This window comes from Oryx dammah, unplaced genomic scaffold (genome assembly GCF_014754425.2).
Source record: "Oryx dammah isolate SB20612 unplaced genomic scaffold, SCBI_Odam_1.1 HiC_scaffold_10, whole genome shotgun sequence".
Lineage (NCBI taxonomy): Eukaryota > Metazoa > Chordata > Mammalia > Artiodactyla > Bovidae > Oryx > Oryx dammah.
Genome location: NW_024070194.1, coordinates 23,208,676 through 23,227,833, shown reverse-complemented (window position 1 = coordinate 23,227,833; position 19,158 = coordinate 23,208,676). Strand labels below are relative to the sequence as shown.

The 19,158-nt window shown below is 49.6% G+C and overlaps 1 protein-coding gene across 1 annotated transcript in view; it reads left to right on the top strand.

The window, feature by feature from the left end:
• Nucleotides 1-587: 587 nt before the first annotated feature.
• The window catches only part of RSPO4 (R-spondin 4), a 35,449-nt gene continuing 16,878 nt past the window's right edge, over nt 588-19,158 (top strand). Inside the window, exon 1 of the mRNA XM_040248771.1 lies at nt 588-666. Coding sequence (XP_040104705.1) covers nt 588-666 — 79 coding nt within the window. The remainder of the gene's footprint in view (nt 667-19,158) is intronic.

Sequence of the window (19,158 nt, the reverse complement as noted above, 5' to 3'; positions counted from 1 at the left end):
GTTAAAATTGGGCCAGCTGCTTCCAACCTGTAGATAAGGTTGGAGGAAACACAGTCCAGGCCCTGGGCCCCTTCCCTGGCGAATTTATGAGGTGCCGGTCACTTTGAGGCTTAGGAGAAAAGAAGAAAAAGAAAATCGGAGGCAGAGTGGGGTGGAGGGAGAGGCTAGAGCAGGACAGGGTCACCTGGCGTCTGAGCGTCTGTACCTGTGTGTGTGGCGTGGGGGACCATACCTGTGTCCGCCACGGGGCAGCGCAGGAACGACGCCAGAGCGCTCACAGCCGGACAGACCGACCTCTCGGCCCCTGGCCTGGCGACCCTCTTTGCCCCCACCGCGCGCCCGCCCCTAGCGGGTTAACGCGCCGCCCCCGAAGCGCCAGCTCCTCCCAGCCCGCCGCGTCCGGGCTCTGCCGACGCCCTCACTCGACCTGGAGGCCGGGCCCTGGGCAGACGGCGGGTCCCTGGCGGCGGGACTGACCCCGCGCCCGCGGGTGCTCCGCGCCCCGCAGCACCGCCGCCGCAGGGTAGCCACTGGGTCGTCGGTCCTCCCAGGGCGCCCAGCACGCCCGCCTGAACCAGGCTGCCCAGATGCAGGCGCCACTCTGCCTCTTGCTGCTTGTCGCCCACGCCGTGGACATGCTCCCCCTGAACCGAAGGAAGAAGCAAGGTATGAGGGGCAGCTGGCAGGATGGCCGGGCAGTGCAGCAGGATAGTCGAGGGGTGGCCCTAGGGGCACCTGCCTGGTGCCAGGCTCCCCAAGCCGTTAGCTCTTCCAGACTGCTGTCAACCCCACTCTACAGATTGGGAAACTGAGGCCCCAGGATACTGTGGGGCAAGCTGGACCAAGAAGCCTCTCTAGGGAGGGAAAGAGCTGGCAGGGCTGACTCCTTATGCTCACTCCCTGTAATAATAGTATTGCTGGGAGGAAGGAAAGTGACTTTTGCAGGAAGCCTCAGGTGACATAGGCTAGGGGTGGAAGGAACTAGGGGACAGAGTTAGTGGCTCAGAAATCATCCCAAGCATCTGTACTGAGCCAGAAGGTGAGGTAAAGAGCCCTGAGCTGGGAGTCCTGATGCCCTGGTCTGCATCCCAGTATAGACCCTGAATCTCTGTATGACTTTCCAGAAGGCAGTAGTTTCTGGTAGGTTCCCCCTGGGTGAGGCCCTGAGCTGCGTGAGCTCAGGGAGACTCGAGTTGGGCAACATTTATTCTGGGATGACCTGGAAGACATCTACATCCTCCAAGAGCCTCAGTTTTTCCATCTTGACCTCCTAGGACCACTAAGAGGATGAACCAAGGTTCAGATTATAAATGTACTTGGGGCACAAAGCCAGGGGCCCCTTGCACTCTCACCTTGGGACTCTTTGCCATGTTCCCTCCCTGCAGGAGTCAGAATGTCCCAGGAGGTAAGTTTGAGGTTGTCCCTGCAGAGCCAGGGTTTTCAGAGCCTGTGGGGCCGAGGAGGGTGAGCGAGTTCCACACCTGAGCCGGCAGCCCTTTGACCTCTGTCCAGCTGGCAGTCTGAGAGTTGAGGGCCAAATGCCAGCCTCTGTGCCCAGGGTTTTCCACGCATGGAGGTAGTCCCCACCACATCCTCATGACATAGGGATCATCCTATTCATAGAGCCAGGTACCAAGGCTCAGACAGGCTAACTTTGCTAAGTTGACCAGCAGGTGAGTAAGACTCTGTGTCTTCTTTCTTTCCAGCTCTTGTGTTAGGTTTGAGCAAGTCTACATGGGAAAGAGAACAAGACTGCTCTTTGAGGGCTTCTAGTCCCTTTTAATAAAAAGCCCTGAATAGACAAAATCGCTCCTGGAGTGAAACAGGAGGCTGAGAGTAGTTGTTGGAGAATGGAGGGGTGGGTTTGGGTGGGACAGAGAGACTGAGGCCTGAAGGACTCCAGGTCCAGGCTTGACTAGACAGAGGGGTCCAGGGAAGGGAGAGGCAGGTGGGCTTCAGGTGAGCTGGGGGGAGTCTGCGACCTCATGAGGACACTGGTCTGTGAACGGCCCTTTTATGGTAAAGCTCATAGCCTCTGGAGTCAGCCTGCCTTTTTCAAATCTCTGCTTCCTCAGTTACCAGCCGAGTGACCTTGGGGACATCACTTTGCCTCTTGGAACCTCAGTTTACCCATCTGAGGGTCTATTAGAAGCCTCTCTAAGATTTTCTCAGTTCTCAGAAAGACCAAAAAAAAAAATTAAAAATAAAAAACCTCTCTCCTCAGTAACTCCTCTTTAAAATAGGAATAATGATCTTCATATCCAACTCACAGGGCAGATGTGGGTAAGACTCAGTGAGTTAGCGTGTCTGTTAAGTGAGTAGCCAAATGCAGTAGACATTCTCCTTTCCTGCCCGTCATGTCATTGGTCACTCACAACAGCCCAGGGGAGGTTGGGGGGATGCTTATTTTCTGCATGAGGAAACTGAGATTCAGAGAGAAAAACTGATTGTCCAAGGCTGCCTAGCAGGTTAGTAGCAAAGCAGGCCTGAATCCCAGCCGGTCTGACATGATGCTGAGAGGATGTCTCCTGAGCTCTGTTGGTCTTCCCTTCTCAGAGCCTCAGTTTCCCCATCTGAAGAGGAGCTGGTTTAGAAGAGCTTTAAGATGCTTCTCAGTTCTAAAACACATGCCACGCAGACACACAGAATCAAGACGAAGAGAACTTCCAGTCCCTCTTCCATCCCCAGTTGCTCATTGAGGAGGTCGGGCATGGCTGCACCGTTCACGGCCACAATTTGGTGAGGGGCTACTGGCGCCCCTCCCCATGGTTGCTGATCTGTTGCATCTGGAAGACATGCATGTCCAGGGCAGCATCATCTGAGAGAGGCTTTGTGACTCTGTTTACCTGTCAGGTGTAATGGAGATAGCCTTGGATTTTAGTCCCACCCCACCCCCCACTCCTTTTGGGTGAGTGGATTCCCCCAACCTACCTCCTACTCACAGCCTTGGTTTCCCCACTGGCACTAGGGTGGAGGTAGCGGGGTAGCAGAAAGCTTCCTGTAACCTATTCTGCAAGGTGGTCATGGGAGTCTTGGCCAAATAGCTTTGAGCATTGCTGGCTTCAGCAGATTTCTTGATGGCAGGACTTATCAGAGCATTCGTGGTGAAGAGGTGGAGGACAGAGAATAGGACCTTTCCCAAACCAGTTACAGATTAACGACCATTTTTCATAAGACAGCTGCTTGGAAACTTCCACACAAGATCCCCAAGGGTCTTCCCAGCTTTGACATTCTGGTCTAACTTTGGCAAGAGAATGTGTCCTGAAGGCACCTAGATATTAGCAATGCCTCTTTTCTCCTTTCCTCTCCTTTCTTTTCCCCTCCTTCACAGCCCCTCTTCCTTCTTTAATTCCTTCCTTTCTTCTTTTCTTCCTCTCTCTCTTTCCCTTGCTCATTCAATAAGTATTACAGGGCAGACCCTGCACCAGGCTCTGTGTTGGGAAATCTGGGAGTGTCAAGGTAAACGGACCTGGGGCCTGCCCTTGAGGAGTAGCTAGTGTGGAGGGATGCCCTTCCCTGGTCCTCTCCCACCTCCCCTCCAGCGTTTGACCTGCTCTGCAAGGTCAAGAGGAACGTTCTCTGGGCCCAGCAGCCGCTGAGGCTGAGCTGTCACCCTCAGGGCCTGGCTCCCACAGACCCGTGCTTCGTCAAGCTCCAACATCACTGTTTTTTGATGAAACCTAATTTTTCTGTTTCCAAGACAAGAAAGACGAAAAGAAAAGGCTTGAGAATGGTTCTCAGAGCTCAAGTGACTCTTACAAAACAACATGTTGATTAATTAAGTATAAATGAATCAGAACCAGATGGGGACGTTTCTCTCGAACATGCTGGGGTGTCCCGGCAATAGGACAGGCAGGGTGAGGGGTCCTGGTCTGTAACCCTGCCTTGATGTGGAGCTTCATTTAGGCAATGAGGAGAAGACAGGCTATGCCCGACTCTCCTCAGTGTCTGTGGCCTGCCGGGGAGGGACTTTGTGGATGCAACTGTCCCCCACGTTCACATGGTGCCTTTAGATCCTTCTGGACCTGGGGCAGCAAAGGGCAGAGGGAGGAGCTCTGGAATTCAGGGCCCTCTCTTGCCCTGGATGTGTGATTTGGGGCAGGCCACATACCTTCTCCAATTCACGATTCCACATCTGTGAAATGGGAACGGTTGTGCCTACCTCTTTGGCGTTTGAGACGATTCACCACAGTCACAGGGAAAGGTGTCCGAAGGCATACAGTAGGTGCTTTGTAAGGACTCAACCACTTCCCCCTCCATTTTACAGCAGAGTGGATGCTCCGTGGGCTGGGAGGAGGGAGTCTCATGTGGGTTGAATCTCACCTCTGCCCTTCTCCCCTCTCTGAGCCTCTAGAAATAGAGATTTCTTTACAAATAAAACTATCTGTGCAGGGACTATGGCAGTGCCCACTCCGGAGGCCTGTTAGGTGGACTGAATATAATAATTCTCCAAACTGAGAACCCCTGTGTTTATGTCCAGACAGGCAGCACTGTCCCCTGCCCAAAGACAGAGAGACTGAGACCCGGAAGGCAGGTGCCCAGGGCACTGGTCGTGATAGAGGAGGACCTGGGTTTCCAGTCTCCAGGTCAGGGCCATGGCTGGGCACAGAGCAAGGTATATCTCACCTCCCTCTCCCCTGGGTGGAGATAAGCCTACCCCTGCCCAGCCACCAAAGGAGACCCTTAGGGCGAGCACGTGCCAGGAACTCTGCGTGTGGGTTGTGAAGTCTGACTGTGGCGCTGCCTGCCTTACTCCTGTTTCCTAGACAAGAGGTCTGAGGCTCCCAAAGAGGCAGAGAGCTGCCCAGGAGCTCCCAACAGCTGATTTGGGAGGTGGGCCCAGAGTTTTGGAGGCTCCGAAGTCTGTGCATAGAAAAGGAAGTGAATCCCATCAGAGACTTGCCAAGGGCTACAAGGAGGAGTTCAATTCAGTTCAGTTCAGTCACTCAGTCACATCTTTGCCACCCCGTGGACTGCAGCACGCCAGCCCTCCCTGTCCATTACCAACTCCCAGAGTTTACTCAAACTCATGGCCATTGAGTTGGTGATGCCATCCAACCATCTCATTCTCTGTCATCCTCTTCTCTTCCTGCCTTCAATCTTTCCCAGCATCAGGGTCTTTTCAAATGAGTCAGTTCTTCATATCAGGTGACCAAATTATTGGAGTTTGGCATCTGAGGCCCTCCATGACTGGACGCTGGCCCTGTCTGCAGTCGGACCTCCACCCCCAATACAAGAAGGAGGGTTGGTAGTAAAACAGGCTCAAATCCCATCAGTCTGACATGATTCTGAGAAGATGTCTCCTGAGCTCTGTTGGTCTTCCCTTCTCAGAGCCTCACTTTCCCCATCTGAAGAGGAGCTGGTTTAGGAGATCCTTAAGATGTTTCTCAGTTCTAAAAGACACAGAGAGAGAGAGCGAGAAAATAAAGAAAATGAAGACTTCCAATCCCTCCCCATCCCCAGTTGCTCAGTGAGGAGGTCGAGCGTGGCTGCACCCACCATGGCCACTGTTTGGTGAGGGGGCTACTGGCGCCCCTTCCCACAGTAGTTAATCTGTTGCATCTGGGACACATGTGTGTCCAGGCTAGTATCTTCAGAGAGAGACTTGTGGCAAGGAGGAGGCATCTGAGAGGAGCCCCATCAGAGGGCTAGGTCTTGGGAATTTGTCAGCCAGAAGCAGCAGTAGCATAGGAGCTGGGGACTCTCGCAGGTGGAGCAGAGGGTCTGGCCAGTGGGAAGGGCCAAAGGGGCTGTGTGGCAGAGCGGGTGGAGGTCTGACTGCAGACAGTTCCAGCATCCTGTCATGGAGGGCCTCGGATGCCATTTGCCTGTCACCATCGTCACAAAGAAATGTTTACTGAGCCCCTCCTGGGGGTCAGGCCCTAAATGAGGTGTGGACGAGGACAGCAGAGGTGTGCTCCATCATCGCTGCTGTCAGTGCTCAGCCGCTCAGTCGTGTCTGGCTCTTTGCGACCCCATGGACTGTAGCCAGCCAGGCTCCTCTGTCCATGGGATTTTCCAGGCAAGAGTACTCCAGTAGTCAAGAACTACTGGAGCAGTTTCCTACTCCAGTCCCTGCTGAGAGCTCAGCATCTCCTAGAGGTGTCAGAAATGAATCCATCATGAAAGAAACGGCACAGACAGGATCCTGCTGCTTCTCAGTATAGCCCAGAGAGGCTGGTCGGTGGCAGTCCTCATCTCAGCTGAGGAACCTGAGACTCAGAGGTGGGATTGTTGCTCACCTGAGGTGTCACAGGATAAGGGGACCCTCTTCAGTTTGTTTGCCTGTCTCCTCTCATCCATCTATTAGTCCGCTGTCTCTTCATCCATCTTTCCATCCTTCCATTTAGTGAAAAAAACTGAAGCTCATGCTGATTCAGAGCTTTTCAAACTAATGTTTGCAATCATTCAGCAGATCTGGGAAATAAATTTAGTAAATGCAACTAGCTTTTAGAATGCTGAAATGGAGTAGAATAGAATAAAACAGAACAGTATAGAGTAGAATAAAAGAGAGTGAAGTCAGCAAACACTTTTTGCAAAGGGCCAGATAGGTAATATTTTAAGCTTTGTAGAACATACTCTTCCTGTTTTTTTTTTTTTTAACAAACCTTTAAAAATATTAAACCATTCTTAGCTCACAGGCCATACGTAAAGAAGCCATTCAGTTCAGTTCAATTCAATTCAGTCGTGTCCAACTCTTTGCAATCCCATGAATTGCAGCACATCAGGCCTCCCTGTCCATTACCAACTCTTGGAGTTCACCCAAACTCATGTCCATTGAGTCGGTGATGCCACCTAGCCATCTCATCCTCTGTCATCCCCTTCTCCTCCTGCCCCCAATCCCTCCCAGCATCAGAGTCTTTTCCAATGAGTCAACTCTTCGCATGAGGCGGCCAAAGTATTGGAGTTTCAGCTTCAACATCAGTCCTTCCAAAGTACACCCAGGACTGATCTCCTTTAGAATGGACTGGTTGGATCTCCTTGCAGTCCAAGGGACTCTCAAGAGTCTTCTCCAACACCATAGCTCAAAAGCATAAATTCTTTGGTGCTCAGCTTTCTTCACAGTCCAACTCTCACATCCATTCATGACCACTGGAAAAACCATAGCCTTGACTAGATGGACCTTTGTTGGCAAAGTAATGTCTCTGCTTTTGAATATGCTGTCTAGGTTGGTCATAACTTTCCTTCCAAGGAGTAAGCGTCTTTTAGTTTCATGGCTGCAATCACCATCTGCAGTGATTTTGGAGCCCAAAAAAATAAAGTCTGACACTGTTTCCACTAAGTTAGCCCATGGGCCATAGTTTGCCAACCCCCTTCATGGAAAATATCAGAATGCATTGCAGATGTTAAGATGAGTTATCATTTTGAGAAATGGGTTTTGCTTACATATATATGTGCATGGGTGGGTGCATGTGAGTGCCCGTGTGTAGCTGTGTATGCACGTGGATGTGGGCATGTGTGAGTGTGGATGAGGGGGTGTGTGTACTCTGTGCACTGTGTGTGTGCTGACATAACAATGTAATTTTTACTATTGTCCAAAAAGTGTGGAGGCCACTGTGTCAGCTGAGCCCAGTGCAGTCCTCTCGACAGTTCTGAGAGGAGGGTTCCAGGGGATCCTGGGATTGCAGACGGGGAGTTGAAGGCCCCGTGGGTCACACAGCCGTAGGGATGTGAACCCCAAAAGTCTGGCTCTGGAGCTCCAAACAGGAGGCTAAATTGGCTTTAAAATAGCAATCGCCCTTGACATATTTGTCCTTACGCTTGTTTCTGACGGCCCTGAATGTGATGGCCATGTCCTTCCCAAGATGTTTTCTTTTCTTAAGGTGGACTTTAGCCCCAGGAGATGGAATGATCCATCGGGGTCTAAATGTCCTCCTGCATCAGACATCCCCAAGCAGCTGGTGAGTGGTGGACATTGTATGTTCCTTTCCCATCGACCCTCCCGCAGCCCTGCCGAGTGGATATGGTTACCCTTCTTCCTTTACAGAAGAAGCAGGATGGCTCAGAGAGGGAAACCGACTTATCCAAAGTCACATAGCCAATGTTCCTGATTCCAGAACCATGGGAGCAGGTCTCGCCTACTAAAGAGTGCTCTAGAAAGTCCATCTAATGCTGCCAGTACCCACCCGCTCATTCATATAGCTCTTCACAGTTTGCAGAACAGTTCAACTTTCATTTTCTCTCTGGAGTTCTGGAGAAAGATTATTGAATGATGGAATGCTAGGGCTGAAAAGGCCAGTTGAGACCTTGGAGACCCGTGTTTGTGATAAAAAAAAAAAAAAAAGGAGCTTCAGGTGAGGAAGTGCCTCACCCAAGATCACCCAGCTGGGGTGGAGGTGAGGATGTAGGAAAGGGGGCAGGGCAGCGAGGGTGGCCTTGGATAGGCAGAAGAAGGCAGCTTGCTCCAGAGCCTGCAGTCTGGTTTAGAGCATCTCAGAGCCTCAGTTTCTCAGGTCACTTGGGAATGCTCCATCTGCTTTGTCTTTCTCCCAGGCCCAGAAGAAATGTTAGATGAGAGGGTGCAACCGAAAGGGCTTGCACAGCTCTGCAGAGGTTTCTTAATAACCAGAGGCCAGCCCAGGTCCAGGAGTCTCGTAAGGGCCTCCAGGGTTACCTGAGTGCCACACGGGGTCTGTGGCCTGGCTGTGTGGTTCCACGAGAGGCACCTGGTGGAGGCCTGGGACCCATGCAGAACCGCCATGCCCTTGAAGCCAGTCCTTCTGTGGACACTGTTAGGACGTACAACAGCCCCAGGTTCTGTGGACACCCAGGGACACACACCTCGTGTATGTGTCAAAGGGGTTCTCATGGGGACACACATCTCAATTAGCCAGAAGGAACGGGTTAAGTGTGCTTACTCAGTCGCTTCAACCATGTCTGATTCTTTGCAATCCCATGGACTATAGCCCACCAGGCTCCTCTGTCTGTGGGATTCTCCAGGCAAGAATACTGGAGTGGATTGCCGTGCCCTCCTCCAGGGGATCTTCCTAACCCAGGGATGGAACCCATGTCTCTCATGTCTCCTGCATTACAGGTGGATTCTTTACCGCTGCCCCTCATGTATATATCCACACACATATATGTTCCTAAAAACATTTATTTGTTTCTTTAAAGGTACTTAATTTTCACTGCAATGAAGGTTTAGAAAGTCTCTTTTTGATTTCGTTTTACGGTTATTTCCTCTATGCCAGCTGTTACCTGTATTGTTTTATTTACCAATGTCAGGTACTATGCATATAAACTGACTAAATTCTCCTAATAAGCCTGTGATGTAGGTACTATTATCGTCCGCATTTTACATGTGAGAAAGCTGAGGCACAGAGGGGTTGAGTGACTTTCCCTAGGTCACACAGCCAAATTCAAATCCTTCCTAGTCCCGGAGCCCAGACTCCAATTACCAAGCTCAGTTGCCTCCCAGCCTTATTTAGTCCTTGCAGCAACCTGGAAAAGGATGTTATTATCCACATTTCACAGACGAGGAGACTGAACTAAGAGAGAAAGGAGCATTAGTTAAAGAATGTGAAACTGCCATTTTTATAGGCTGAAAAAAGCCAAATATTACTGATTTCATATGTTCCAGTCTACTAGCTTGGCAAGTAAGTTTGGCAAAGCCAGGATTTAAACCCAGATGATTTATTCCAAAGGTTGTGTCCATAGCCACCCTGCCTGGCCTTCTCCCAGTACATCCAGATAATAGCCCACGAGGTAGTTGGATCCTGTTTTTCTACAGAGGCCTTCCAAGCATAGAGAGGGCTATCAACTTGCCAGGGTCACACAGCCAGGATGGGGAGAGGTTGGAATGTGCCCCCCACTCCAGGTCTCCCTGGCCGGAGCCTCCTTGTCTCAGCTCTGTGCAGCCGTCAGCACCACCCAGGACACACACACACCCTCGGCCCCACCCTGGGGATTCCTCCAGGGTCCCACAGTGCATGGTCTGGTCCCCGTTGTCCTCATCTTGGGCACTGCTGCCTCAGGCCAGGCCACCCCCGCCCGCCCTGGGATGATTTCTTATAATGTCGCGTGATTCACGGGGCCCCTGCTCTGTAGCCCTTGGTGGGGGCCTCTCTGGGTTTTTGTGGGTGGGGGGGTTCTGTTTCACTAGCTCAGAAGAAAAGCATGCGCAAGCCTGGGGGACCCAGACCACGTAGGGAAACCACTCCCTTTCGCCAGAAGCCTCCACTTTCCCTGCAGACCAACTGCGGTGCCCACATCCGCAGGGTGGGGACGCCCAGAAAGGAATGTCACAACTGCTATTCTGCAGCCTGCTCTGCTGTTGGCAGGCAGGCACAGCTGTCTCCAGCATGTCCCAGATGAGCGGTGGGAGGTCGACTGACTGGCACGAAGGCCACGGGCTCTGCTGCTCACCAGCTGAGTGATGTTGGGCAGGTCACCTCTCCCTTCTGTGTCTCTGGTGGCTAATTTGCAAGATGGGGCACAAAAGGCACATAGTGAGTGCTCAGTTGGTGACTGTGAAGAGTGTTTAGTGCCGGGCAGGGAGTGCGGGATTTGGGCTCTGACAGGCCTGGGCTCAGCTCCCAGCTCTGCTACTGCCATGTTCGTGTGAAGATATTTCGTTACTGAATCTCAGTGTTGTCTGTCAGTACCATGGTGACAATAGTAGCATCTACATCATAGGACTGTCTTGAAGATCAAAATTGTGCGTGTAACCCACCTGGGAGACAGTAGGTGCTAATAAATGGTGATACCAGTCATGCGTCGTAGGAAAGTCGGCTTGCTCTAGTGTCCAGGACGTTCCAGCCTAACGTCAGACATGCCCCTGCCTGGGTTTGAAAGTCCTTGGCAGACCTAACTCTTCAAAAGAACGTTATCTGGGGAAGCCCAGATTCAGAGGCTAGGGAGGTCCTAGGTGCTGTGTGTCTATAGCACAGCGATTCACCCTCTCTGAGCCTCTGCTTGCTCCTCTATGAAGGGGGACCTCAGAGAACAGCAGTGAAGATAGAACTGTGTGTGTGTGTTGCTCGCACTTTATAAATGTATAAATGATGTGATGAGGGCCGACATCCTGCCCTCTGCCCACAGCAGCTGGAAAAATGCAGTCAGATGCTGCCTTTCAGACATATTTTTCCTTCCTCCTCCCCTCTTGCCTGCTTCTGGCAGACATGTGAGTCCAGCAGACTTAATTCATAGCACATTATCAGCCTCAGTCGAGCTGATAATGTTCTTATTTTGTATTATCTTATTTTTTCCCTATTTTTTAAATGGTTGTGCTTAGCCACTCAAGTCGTGTCCAACTCTTTGTGCCTCCACCAGGCTCCTCTGTCCATGGAGTGTGTTGCCATTTCCTTCTCCATTTTAAAAGGTTACAAATTGTCAATGTTTAAGTTTACTCTTAACGTTTACTTAACTTATTTTAAAATTTTCATTTTACTTAAACATCTTATTTTTATTAATTTTAATGTATTTAGTTTATTTTTATTGAAGTATAGTTAATTTACAATGTGGTGTTAGTTTCAGGTGTACAGCAAAGTGATTCAGCTATATATATTTTTTGTTTTGTTTTGTTTTTCTTTTCAGATTCTTTTCCCTTATGGGTCATTACAAAGTACTAAGTATAGGTCCCTGTGCTATCCAGTAGATCTTTGTTGGTTGTCTGTTTTATATATAGTGCCTTGCTGCTGCTAAATCACTTCAGTCGTGTCTGACTCTGTGCGACCCCATAGACGGCAGCCCACCAGGCTCCCCCATCCCTGGGATTCTCCAGGCAAGAACACTGGAGTGGGTTGCCATTTCCTTCTCCAATGCATGAAAGTGAAAAGTGAAAGTGAAGTCACTCAGTCATGTCGGACTCTTAGCGACCCCATGGACTGCAGCCCACCAGGCTCCTCCGTCCATGGGATTTTCCAGGCAAGAGTGCTGGAGTGGGGTGCCATATAGTGCCTTAGTACTTAATAATTTACTGTCTTTGTTCTGGCCATCATCTTGTGGGTAAAAAGCTAATAATAAACTGTGTTATTTGCATGATATCATATCTCCTTAGATTAGTGAATTAGGCACTTATAAATAAATACTTTATATGAACTTTTAAGTGTCTTTTGTGGATTTGTTCAGCTTGTCTAAAAAATGATTTTATTAGGGTTGTATCAAATGTTAATCTTTCTTCCAAGAAATAACAAACTCAGATGAACAAACATGGTAAGAATTTCATATGATGAACATTTTTGCAGAAACAGTCATGCATTCTAAATGGTTGTTGCTATCAAATGAAATGGCCCTCAAATTTTCTCGCAAGGGGTTAATGCAATTTATTTAAGTTTACAAATGTATTTTTATTTTATTCTTACATTTTATTTTTCTAAGCTTTTTGTTTTTATCTTTTACTTCTAAAATGCCTTTTTATTTTAAATTTTTATTAGTTTAAATTATGTTTTATTTTAAATTTTAATTTTACTGCTTGGGTTGTTAATTTCTTTTTAAATAATGCTATTGTGTTTTTATTTGCCCACTTTTTTTGGGTTTCCTGAATTTTCTTCATCAGTATATAGGTATGTGTGTGCTCAGTTGGTCTGTCGTGTCTGACTGTGACCCCATGGACTGTACTCTACTAGGCTCATCTGTCCATGGAATTTTCCAGGCAAGAATACTGGAGTGAGTTGCCATTTCCTATTCCAGGGGATCTGCCTGACCTAGGGATCGAACCCATGTCTTCTGCATCTCATGCATTTGCAAAACAAATTCTTTACCAGTGCACCGTCTGGGAAGCCATCAGTTTATAAGACTTCCTTGAATTACCTACATATTAATCTCCTGTTGGTTTTCACATGGAAGATACCTTTCTTTAATCTGTTATCCCAACTGCTAACTTTGTATGTCCTTTGGAGAATAGACATTGTTACTTATAATACTGTTCAAGAAAAGGTTTGAAGGCTTTTTGGTAGGAGTGGAGTTTTTCTACCTTATGGTCTGGGCTATTTGATCTTACAAAATGTCCTCGTAAGAAGGTCTCATGGGAAGGGTGTGAGTTCCCAGTTCTCTGTCCTTTGAGCAGATCCCCCTTCCCGTGGGCAATTCTTCCTTGACAAGGGTTTTCAGTCCTGATGCAACGGCCCTAGGGCCTTCCTTGAGGATACTCCTGGAACTCTCAAATGCAGGTGACTCTTCTCTGTCCACCTTCATTCCTGGTTGTCCCTGGGTCACTGCATTTCAGCCGGCACACGTCTATTAAACCCTTGCTGTCAGCCAGACTCTGTCCTTGAGGGCCCCAGACTGATGAAGGTGGCAGGCTCAACAGAGTGAATAGGACAAGTATCAGCTGGATACACCAGCCTCGGGTCAGGGGGAGTTGGCTTGATGTTTTCCACGAGTGGAGCGTCCCACCAATGGCTGACATTCTGCCAGGGCTTCTTTCTCTGAATGGTTTCAATTCTTGGACCATCTTATTCTCTTGCATCAATAATCCTCCCTCCAGCCCCCTCCCTGTTAAAGGAAAAAGAAAGAAACTGGCACTCAGGACGTTTGTGAGTAATGCAGACTTGAAGATTGAAGGTCTGGGGATGCTGCTAAGGGCTCCATCTGCAGTGCAGGTGGTTTCAGGCGTAAGACCACTGAGTCATTCCTGCGGCCTCCTTTCTCCTCCTCCTGTCTGACCCTGCACCACACAGCTCCAGGCCCCTCTCTGTGGGCCTTGGGCTCTGGGATGTGTGACTTTCAGTGGCACTTTTCTACCTTTGGAGAGTCACCAGGCGTGAGGCAGCAGGAAGGGGCCAACAAGCCGTCAGGGAGGTACAGCTCGCAGCAGTTAGGAGCTAGGGCTCTGGTTTGCATCCCACTTGACTCTTTGCTGTGAGTACTCGGGTCAACCACCTTACCTTTCTAAGCCTCAGTTTTCAATCCGTAGCCCAGCTTTGCAAGGCTGTGATGGGTTTGCAGTGATTTAACAGAAGGACCTGATGGCACAGGGTCCTGGATGCTGTAGATATTCAGCAGGCATCAGCCTGGCTCTGCCCCTCTGCAGACCTGGTCCTTCAGAGGGTCTTTAGGAGCTCATAGAGATCAGTATCTCTGGCTGTGGCTGTTTGTCTTGGTTCTAGCCATTAATCCTGCCTTTAAATGGATAAGAAGGATTACAATCCCCATTTTGCAGATGAGAAAACTGATAGCAGCTAACAGTGGGTGTGGAATTTCCCGGCCCTGCAAGCCTAGGTCCCTCCAACTGACTGGGTTTTGGTGTGGTGGAGACAGTACCCCAGGACCATGAGAGGTTTCCTAGGCAAAACCTCTGTCACCTTCTTCCATTCAGCTCCTCCCTGCTGGCATCATACCAGTTTTGAGCACCTACTCTGTGCCAGGTGATTTGTGTGCATTAATTACCTATAACCTCAGGAGATAGGACCCGTTTTACAGAAGAGGAAGGTAGGATCCAGGTGGGTGAGGCCACATGCCCAGGTTTCCACAGCCCCCATCCATCTGGGTTGGAAGCCAAGCTGGGGCTCCGAAGCCAGAGCTCTTATTCACCATGCCAGGAATTACTGAGCTGAACCCAGGGCAGCAATGGGGATAAAGCTGACTCCCATTTGGTGGGTCCTTGGCATATGAACCGGGCATGCTGCTAGGTGCTGTGTAGGTTATTACCTCACTTCATCCTCCAGACAACCCTTTGGTAGCATCATTTTCATTTTGCAGCTGAGATGTGAGGCTCAGAGAAGTGAGAGGGACCCCCCAGGGTCAAGGTTGCAGAGCTGGGATTCAAATTCAGATGTATATGACCTGGACTCCTGCCTGCCCCACGCTGCCTCCCCTCATCTCCTACTTCCTGAGCTGGGCAGTTGGTCTGGAGGCCTGGGCGGGCAGATGCCTGTTCTGTTTTTCTCACCTTCGAGAATGACCGGGGGAGCCATCCAGACAGGGCCTCAGGTATCAGCCCAGCTTGGAGGTGGCGGGTGTGCAGCAGGGGTAGGGAGGAACTGAACAGCAAGATGTGAGTGAGACTTTGTCTCAGTGGCCTGTGAACGTCAAGAGGCCAGCACAGGTCATGGAAGCACGAGCAGAGCCAATGATATGAAGGAGCAGAAGGGATTCAGGCACCTCTGGAGGAGGCTGCAGACTAGATACCATCATGGGATTCTCAGATCAGGTCTCTTTAGAGCTGAGGACAGGGAGCTGACAGCAGCCTACACCAGCTACCTGCTGTACCATGAACTAGACTGCTTACCTTTTAATTCTCATAATTACCCTTGAGCAAGACTTGTCCATCTGCTGCTTACAGCCAATAGCCTGGCCCAAACCCCCTAGATGACCGCAGGCCTCCAACTCAGGCTCCCAGCTCCCACTGCTGCCCCTTCCCATCCATTCTGCTCAGCCCCAAAGGGACCTCTTGATATGCAGACTCTTGTTGGCCTGCACCCAACAAGGTCTTCCCATCTTGCTTCCAGGAAAGCCCAGAACTAGCCTTTTCTGAGCCCAGCACCTTGCTCTGGGCTGATCTGCCTTTCTGACCAGTCTCTGTGTTCTGGCCTCACTGCCCTCTTCCATGCTAAGCCCCTGGACCTTTGTACCTGCTGGTTCCTCTGCCAGGAATACCTTCCTTGTATATCTCAGCGAGTCCTGTCTTGTGGCCGGACCCTCCTCTCCTCTGCTCACTCTGTTTCCTTTCATTCACTTACTGTCACTGTCTCAGATGACCTCTCTCTCTCCTTTAGGATGCAGACTCCATGAGGGGAAGGACTGTCTTGTCCTCTGATGGATCCCCAGTGTCTACAACACTTCTTGGCTCGTAGTAGGTCCTTGATACATATTTGTGGAAGGAACAGGCTTTCCAGTGAGTAGATGATTGCCTCTAGCTTACAGTGAGCAAACTGAGGTCCAATAACAGGCCTGAGGAATGAAGTATGGAACTGGGATCTAAAGGCAGGTTTCTTGGCTTTCCTAGTGGCTCAGATGGTAAAGAATCTACCTGCATTGCGAGAGACCTGGGTTTGATCCCTGGGTCAGGATGATTCCCTGGGGAAGGAAATGGATGCCCACTCCAGCATTCTTGCCTGGAGAATTCCATGGACCCAGGAGCCTTGGCAGACTACAGTCCGTGAGGTTGCAAAGAGTCTGACATGACTTGAGCAACTGACACTTTCACTTTTCCTTTCCCATAAAATAAGAAGTGATAACAGCACCTGCCTTCTTGCTTCTTAAAATGAGGTCTGGAAGCCAGCACCGTCAGCATCCCTGGGGAGCTTTGTCGAAAAGCAGACTCTCAGGCCTCACCTCAGAACTTTAGCATCAGCATCTACATTTGAACCCAAGATCCCTGGGCACTTTGTATGCTCATTAGTTTGGGAAGCCCTGGCTGACCTCACAGAGTGGTTTCTTGAAAATCACATGAGTTCATACACACATGACACCAGGTGAACCACTGTAAAGTGTTAAACCAACAGTACACATCGAGGGGTGGAAGTGCCTGTTTTAAATAAGCAGACCCAGGTGATTTTTTTTTTAATTTTCAATAAGCATAATAAATATCTTCAAAGAGATAGGCTATTTGGTAGTAACTGACAAAATAACCACTTCCCGGGTAGCTCAGAATCCACCTGCAATGCAGGAGACATAAGAGATGTGGGTTCAATCCCTGGGTCAGGAAAATCCCCCAGAGAAGGGAATGGCAACCCACTCCAGCATTCCTGCCTGGAGAACTCCATGGACAGAAGAACCTGGCGGGCTACAGTCCATAGGGTCACAAAGAGTTGGACATGACTGAGTGCCTGAGCACACGTGCAGTAAAATAAGCAGTTATTCTTAAAAGACTAATTGGAGATACAGGGTCTAACAGGAAAATGCATACAGCCTCAGGGGATTCTGATGTGGATTTGATTCTAAGGCTCACCACTGGCTGGGAAACAGCAGATGTGGGTGTGAGCCCTGGCTCCACTACCAGCCTCTGTCTCCCCACCTCCCCAGCTGGTAGAAACCAATGTCTAAGAAGGATTCAAGCAGGGGCTGGGGCAGGGTACTTCCCCACTCCTCCAAGTCCAGGTGGTGGCAAGAGAATCACTCAGAGAGAGCCTGGAGGGGCCTGAAGGACAGGGAAATGGTCATTTGGCCCCCTGGTTGAACACATAGGTACTGATGTGCTCCATGTCATGGAGATAAGGGGAGATGAGCATGGGATGAAGGGAGATTGAATGAGATGCAGAAGGGCGGGATCAGTCCTGGGACAACCTATACTGCCACTGTCTGGCTAATTTCCTGTCTCTATCAAGGTCAAATGGACATTGAAGGAGACTAGCCTTAGCACAGCACAGGAAACCTAGCAAAGCCTTAGCAAGGGGACTTGTTACTCTGTGTGGAGGATTAAAGGAGGCATTGGGATACACTGGCAGTGGGAAGGCAGTGTGGCCTTGAGGTAAGCCTTCATGTTCTGCAGTCACACTGCCTGTGTCAGACTATCCAGTCAGATACCTCTTAGAAAGTCACTTATCTCTTAGTAAGTGACCTCGAGCAAGCAGCAGCATTGCCCTGGACCTCAGTTTCCTCTTTTCTGAAGTGGATATGATCATTGTACCTAGTGAACCATGCAGCATCTCTACATGGAGGGGGTAGCAGCTGTAAAAAAGGACGAGGCAGTGACGTGCAGCATTCGCCAGGATACTTCAGGTGAGCAAAGCAAGGTGCTGAAGAGTCTGTGCAGAGCACTGTGGTTTATCCTTGCCCTCTTGGAGCTCACCTTTCAATGGCGGGAAAGAGATAACAAAAACTCAAACCAACCCCTCACATGTCAGATGGAGATAAGTGCCAAAGAAGAACAAAGCAGGGTGAGACAGGGATGTGCGATGGGTGTGATTTCAGGCAAGGTGGTCAGGGAGGTCTCATGGGGAAGGACATTCCAGTAGAGACCCCAAGGGGGTTGAACCCTGTGGATGAATGTAGGGAGGGCATTCCAGGCAGAGGGAATGGTAAGCGAGTGCAAAGGCCCTGAGTTGGGAGTGGTCTTGGCACGTTTGAGGGACAGCAAAGATGAATGAGGCCAGCACGGCCAGAGCAGGGCAAGTGGCGATTGGGAGGGAATGTAATTGGCGTTGGTGTAGACTGACTTCTGATAGACTGTATGAGGGACAGGACACAAGAAGAAGAGTCAGGGTGACTCCAAGATGTTTGACCACAAGTGGAGTAGCCATTGACCCAAGTGGACAGGAGGGGCAGTTTGGGGTGGGCAGAGGGAGGAAAGTATTAAAAAGTTTCCATTTTGGATGTGTGCCTATTATTACTATATTCTGAGGGTTCTACCCATTAAACCCTCGTGTATTGACACTGTAGCAAGGATTTGCTCTCTGCTTCTTGCCCAAGCTCCCTCCCTGCCACCAACTTATATACAGTGAGTCCCCTACATACAAACAAGTTCTGTTCTCAGAGTGCATTCTTAAGTCCAATTTGTTTGTAATTCCAACAAAGTTAGCCAAGGTACGCAACTAACATAATTGGCTATATAGTACTGTACTATAACAGATTTATTATCCTTTTCACACAGATAATACATAAAAACAAACTCACACAGACAAAAAACCATTTTTAATCTTCCAGTACAGTACCTTGAAAAGCACAGTAGTGCAGTACTACATCTGGCACACAGGGGCTGGCATCAAGTGAAGAGGCGAGAAGGGTTACTGACTGGAGGAGGGAGGGGAGCTGGGAGATGGTGGATGGTCATCAGCCATAGGAGATGGGGGCAAGCTCAGTTTCACTCACACCTGACGCTGATGGCACAGGCTCTGGTTCATTGCTGGATTCAATCCTCCTGCCCCTCTTGAAAAACTGATCCAGTGACATCTGGACAGTAGCTTTTTCTCTCATCATAGATGACACGGTAGCACTGAATTACACTCTGAACAGCTGCTGCAAACTTCATGGACCTTTCTACATTCAGGTCCTGTTTCTCAAAAATGAACAATCTTCTCGAATAAAGAACATCCCCTTGCCATCTCCTGCACTGTGAGCCTCTTCGGCTCTTCAGTTACTTCTTCTTCCCCTTGTCTCTCTTCATCCTTTCTCTAGACACACTGGCATCTTTGAAAGTTCACAGCCTGAAGGTTCATATGTAGGGTATTTCCTGTACTGTCATAAACTCACCTTTCTTAGGAAACCTTTCTTCTGACACAAACCAGTCCTGCTCCAGTTCCCACATCTGCCTCTCCAGAAAACCATCCCTGATGAACT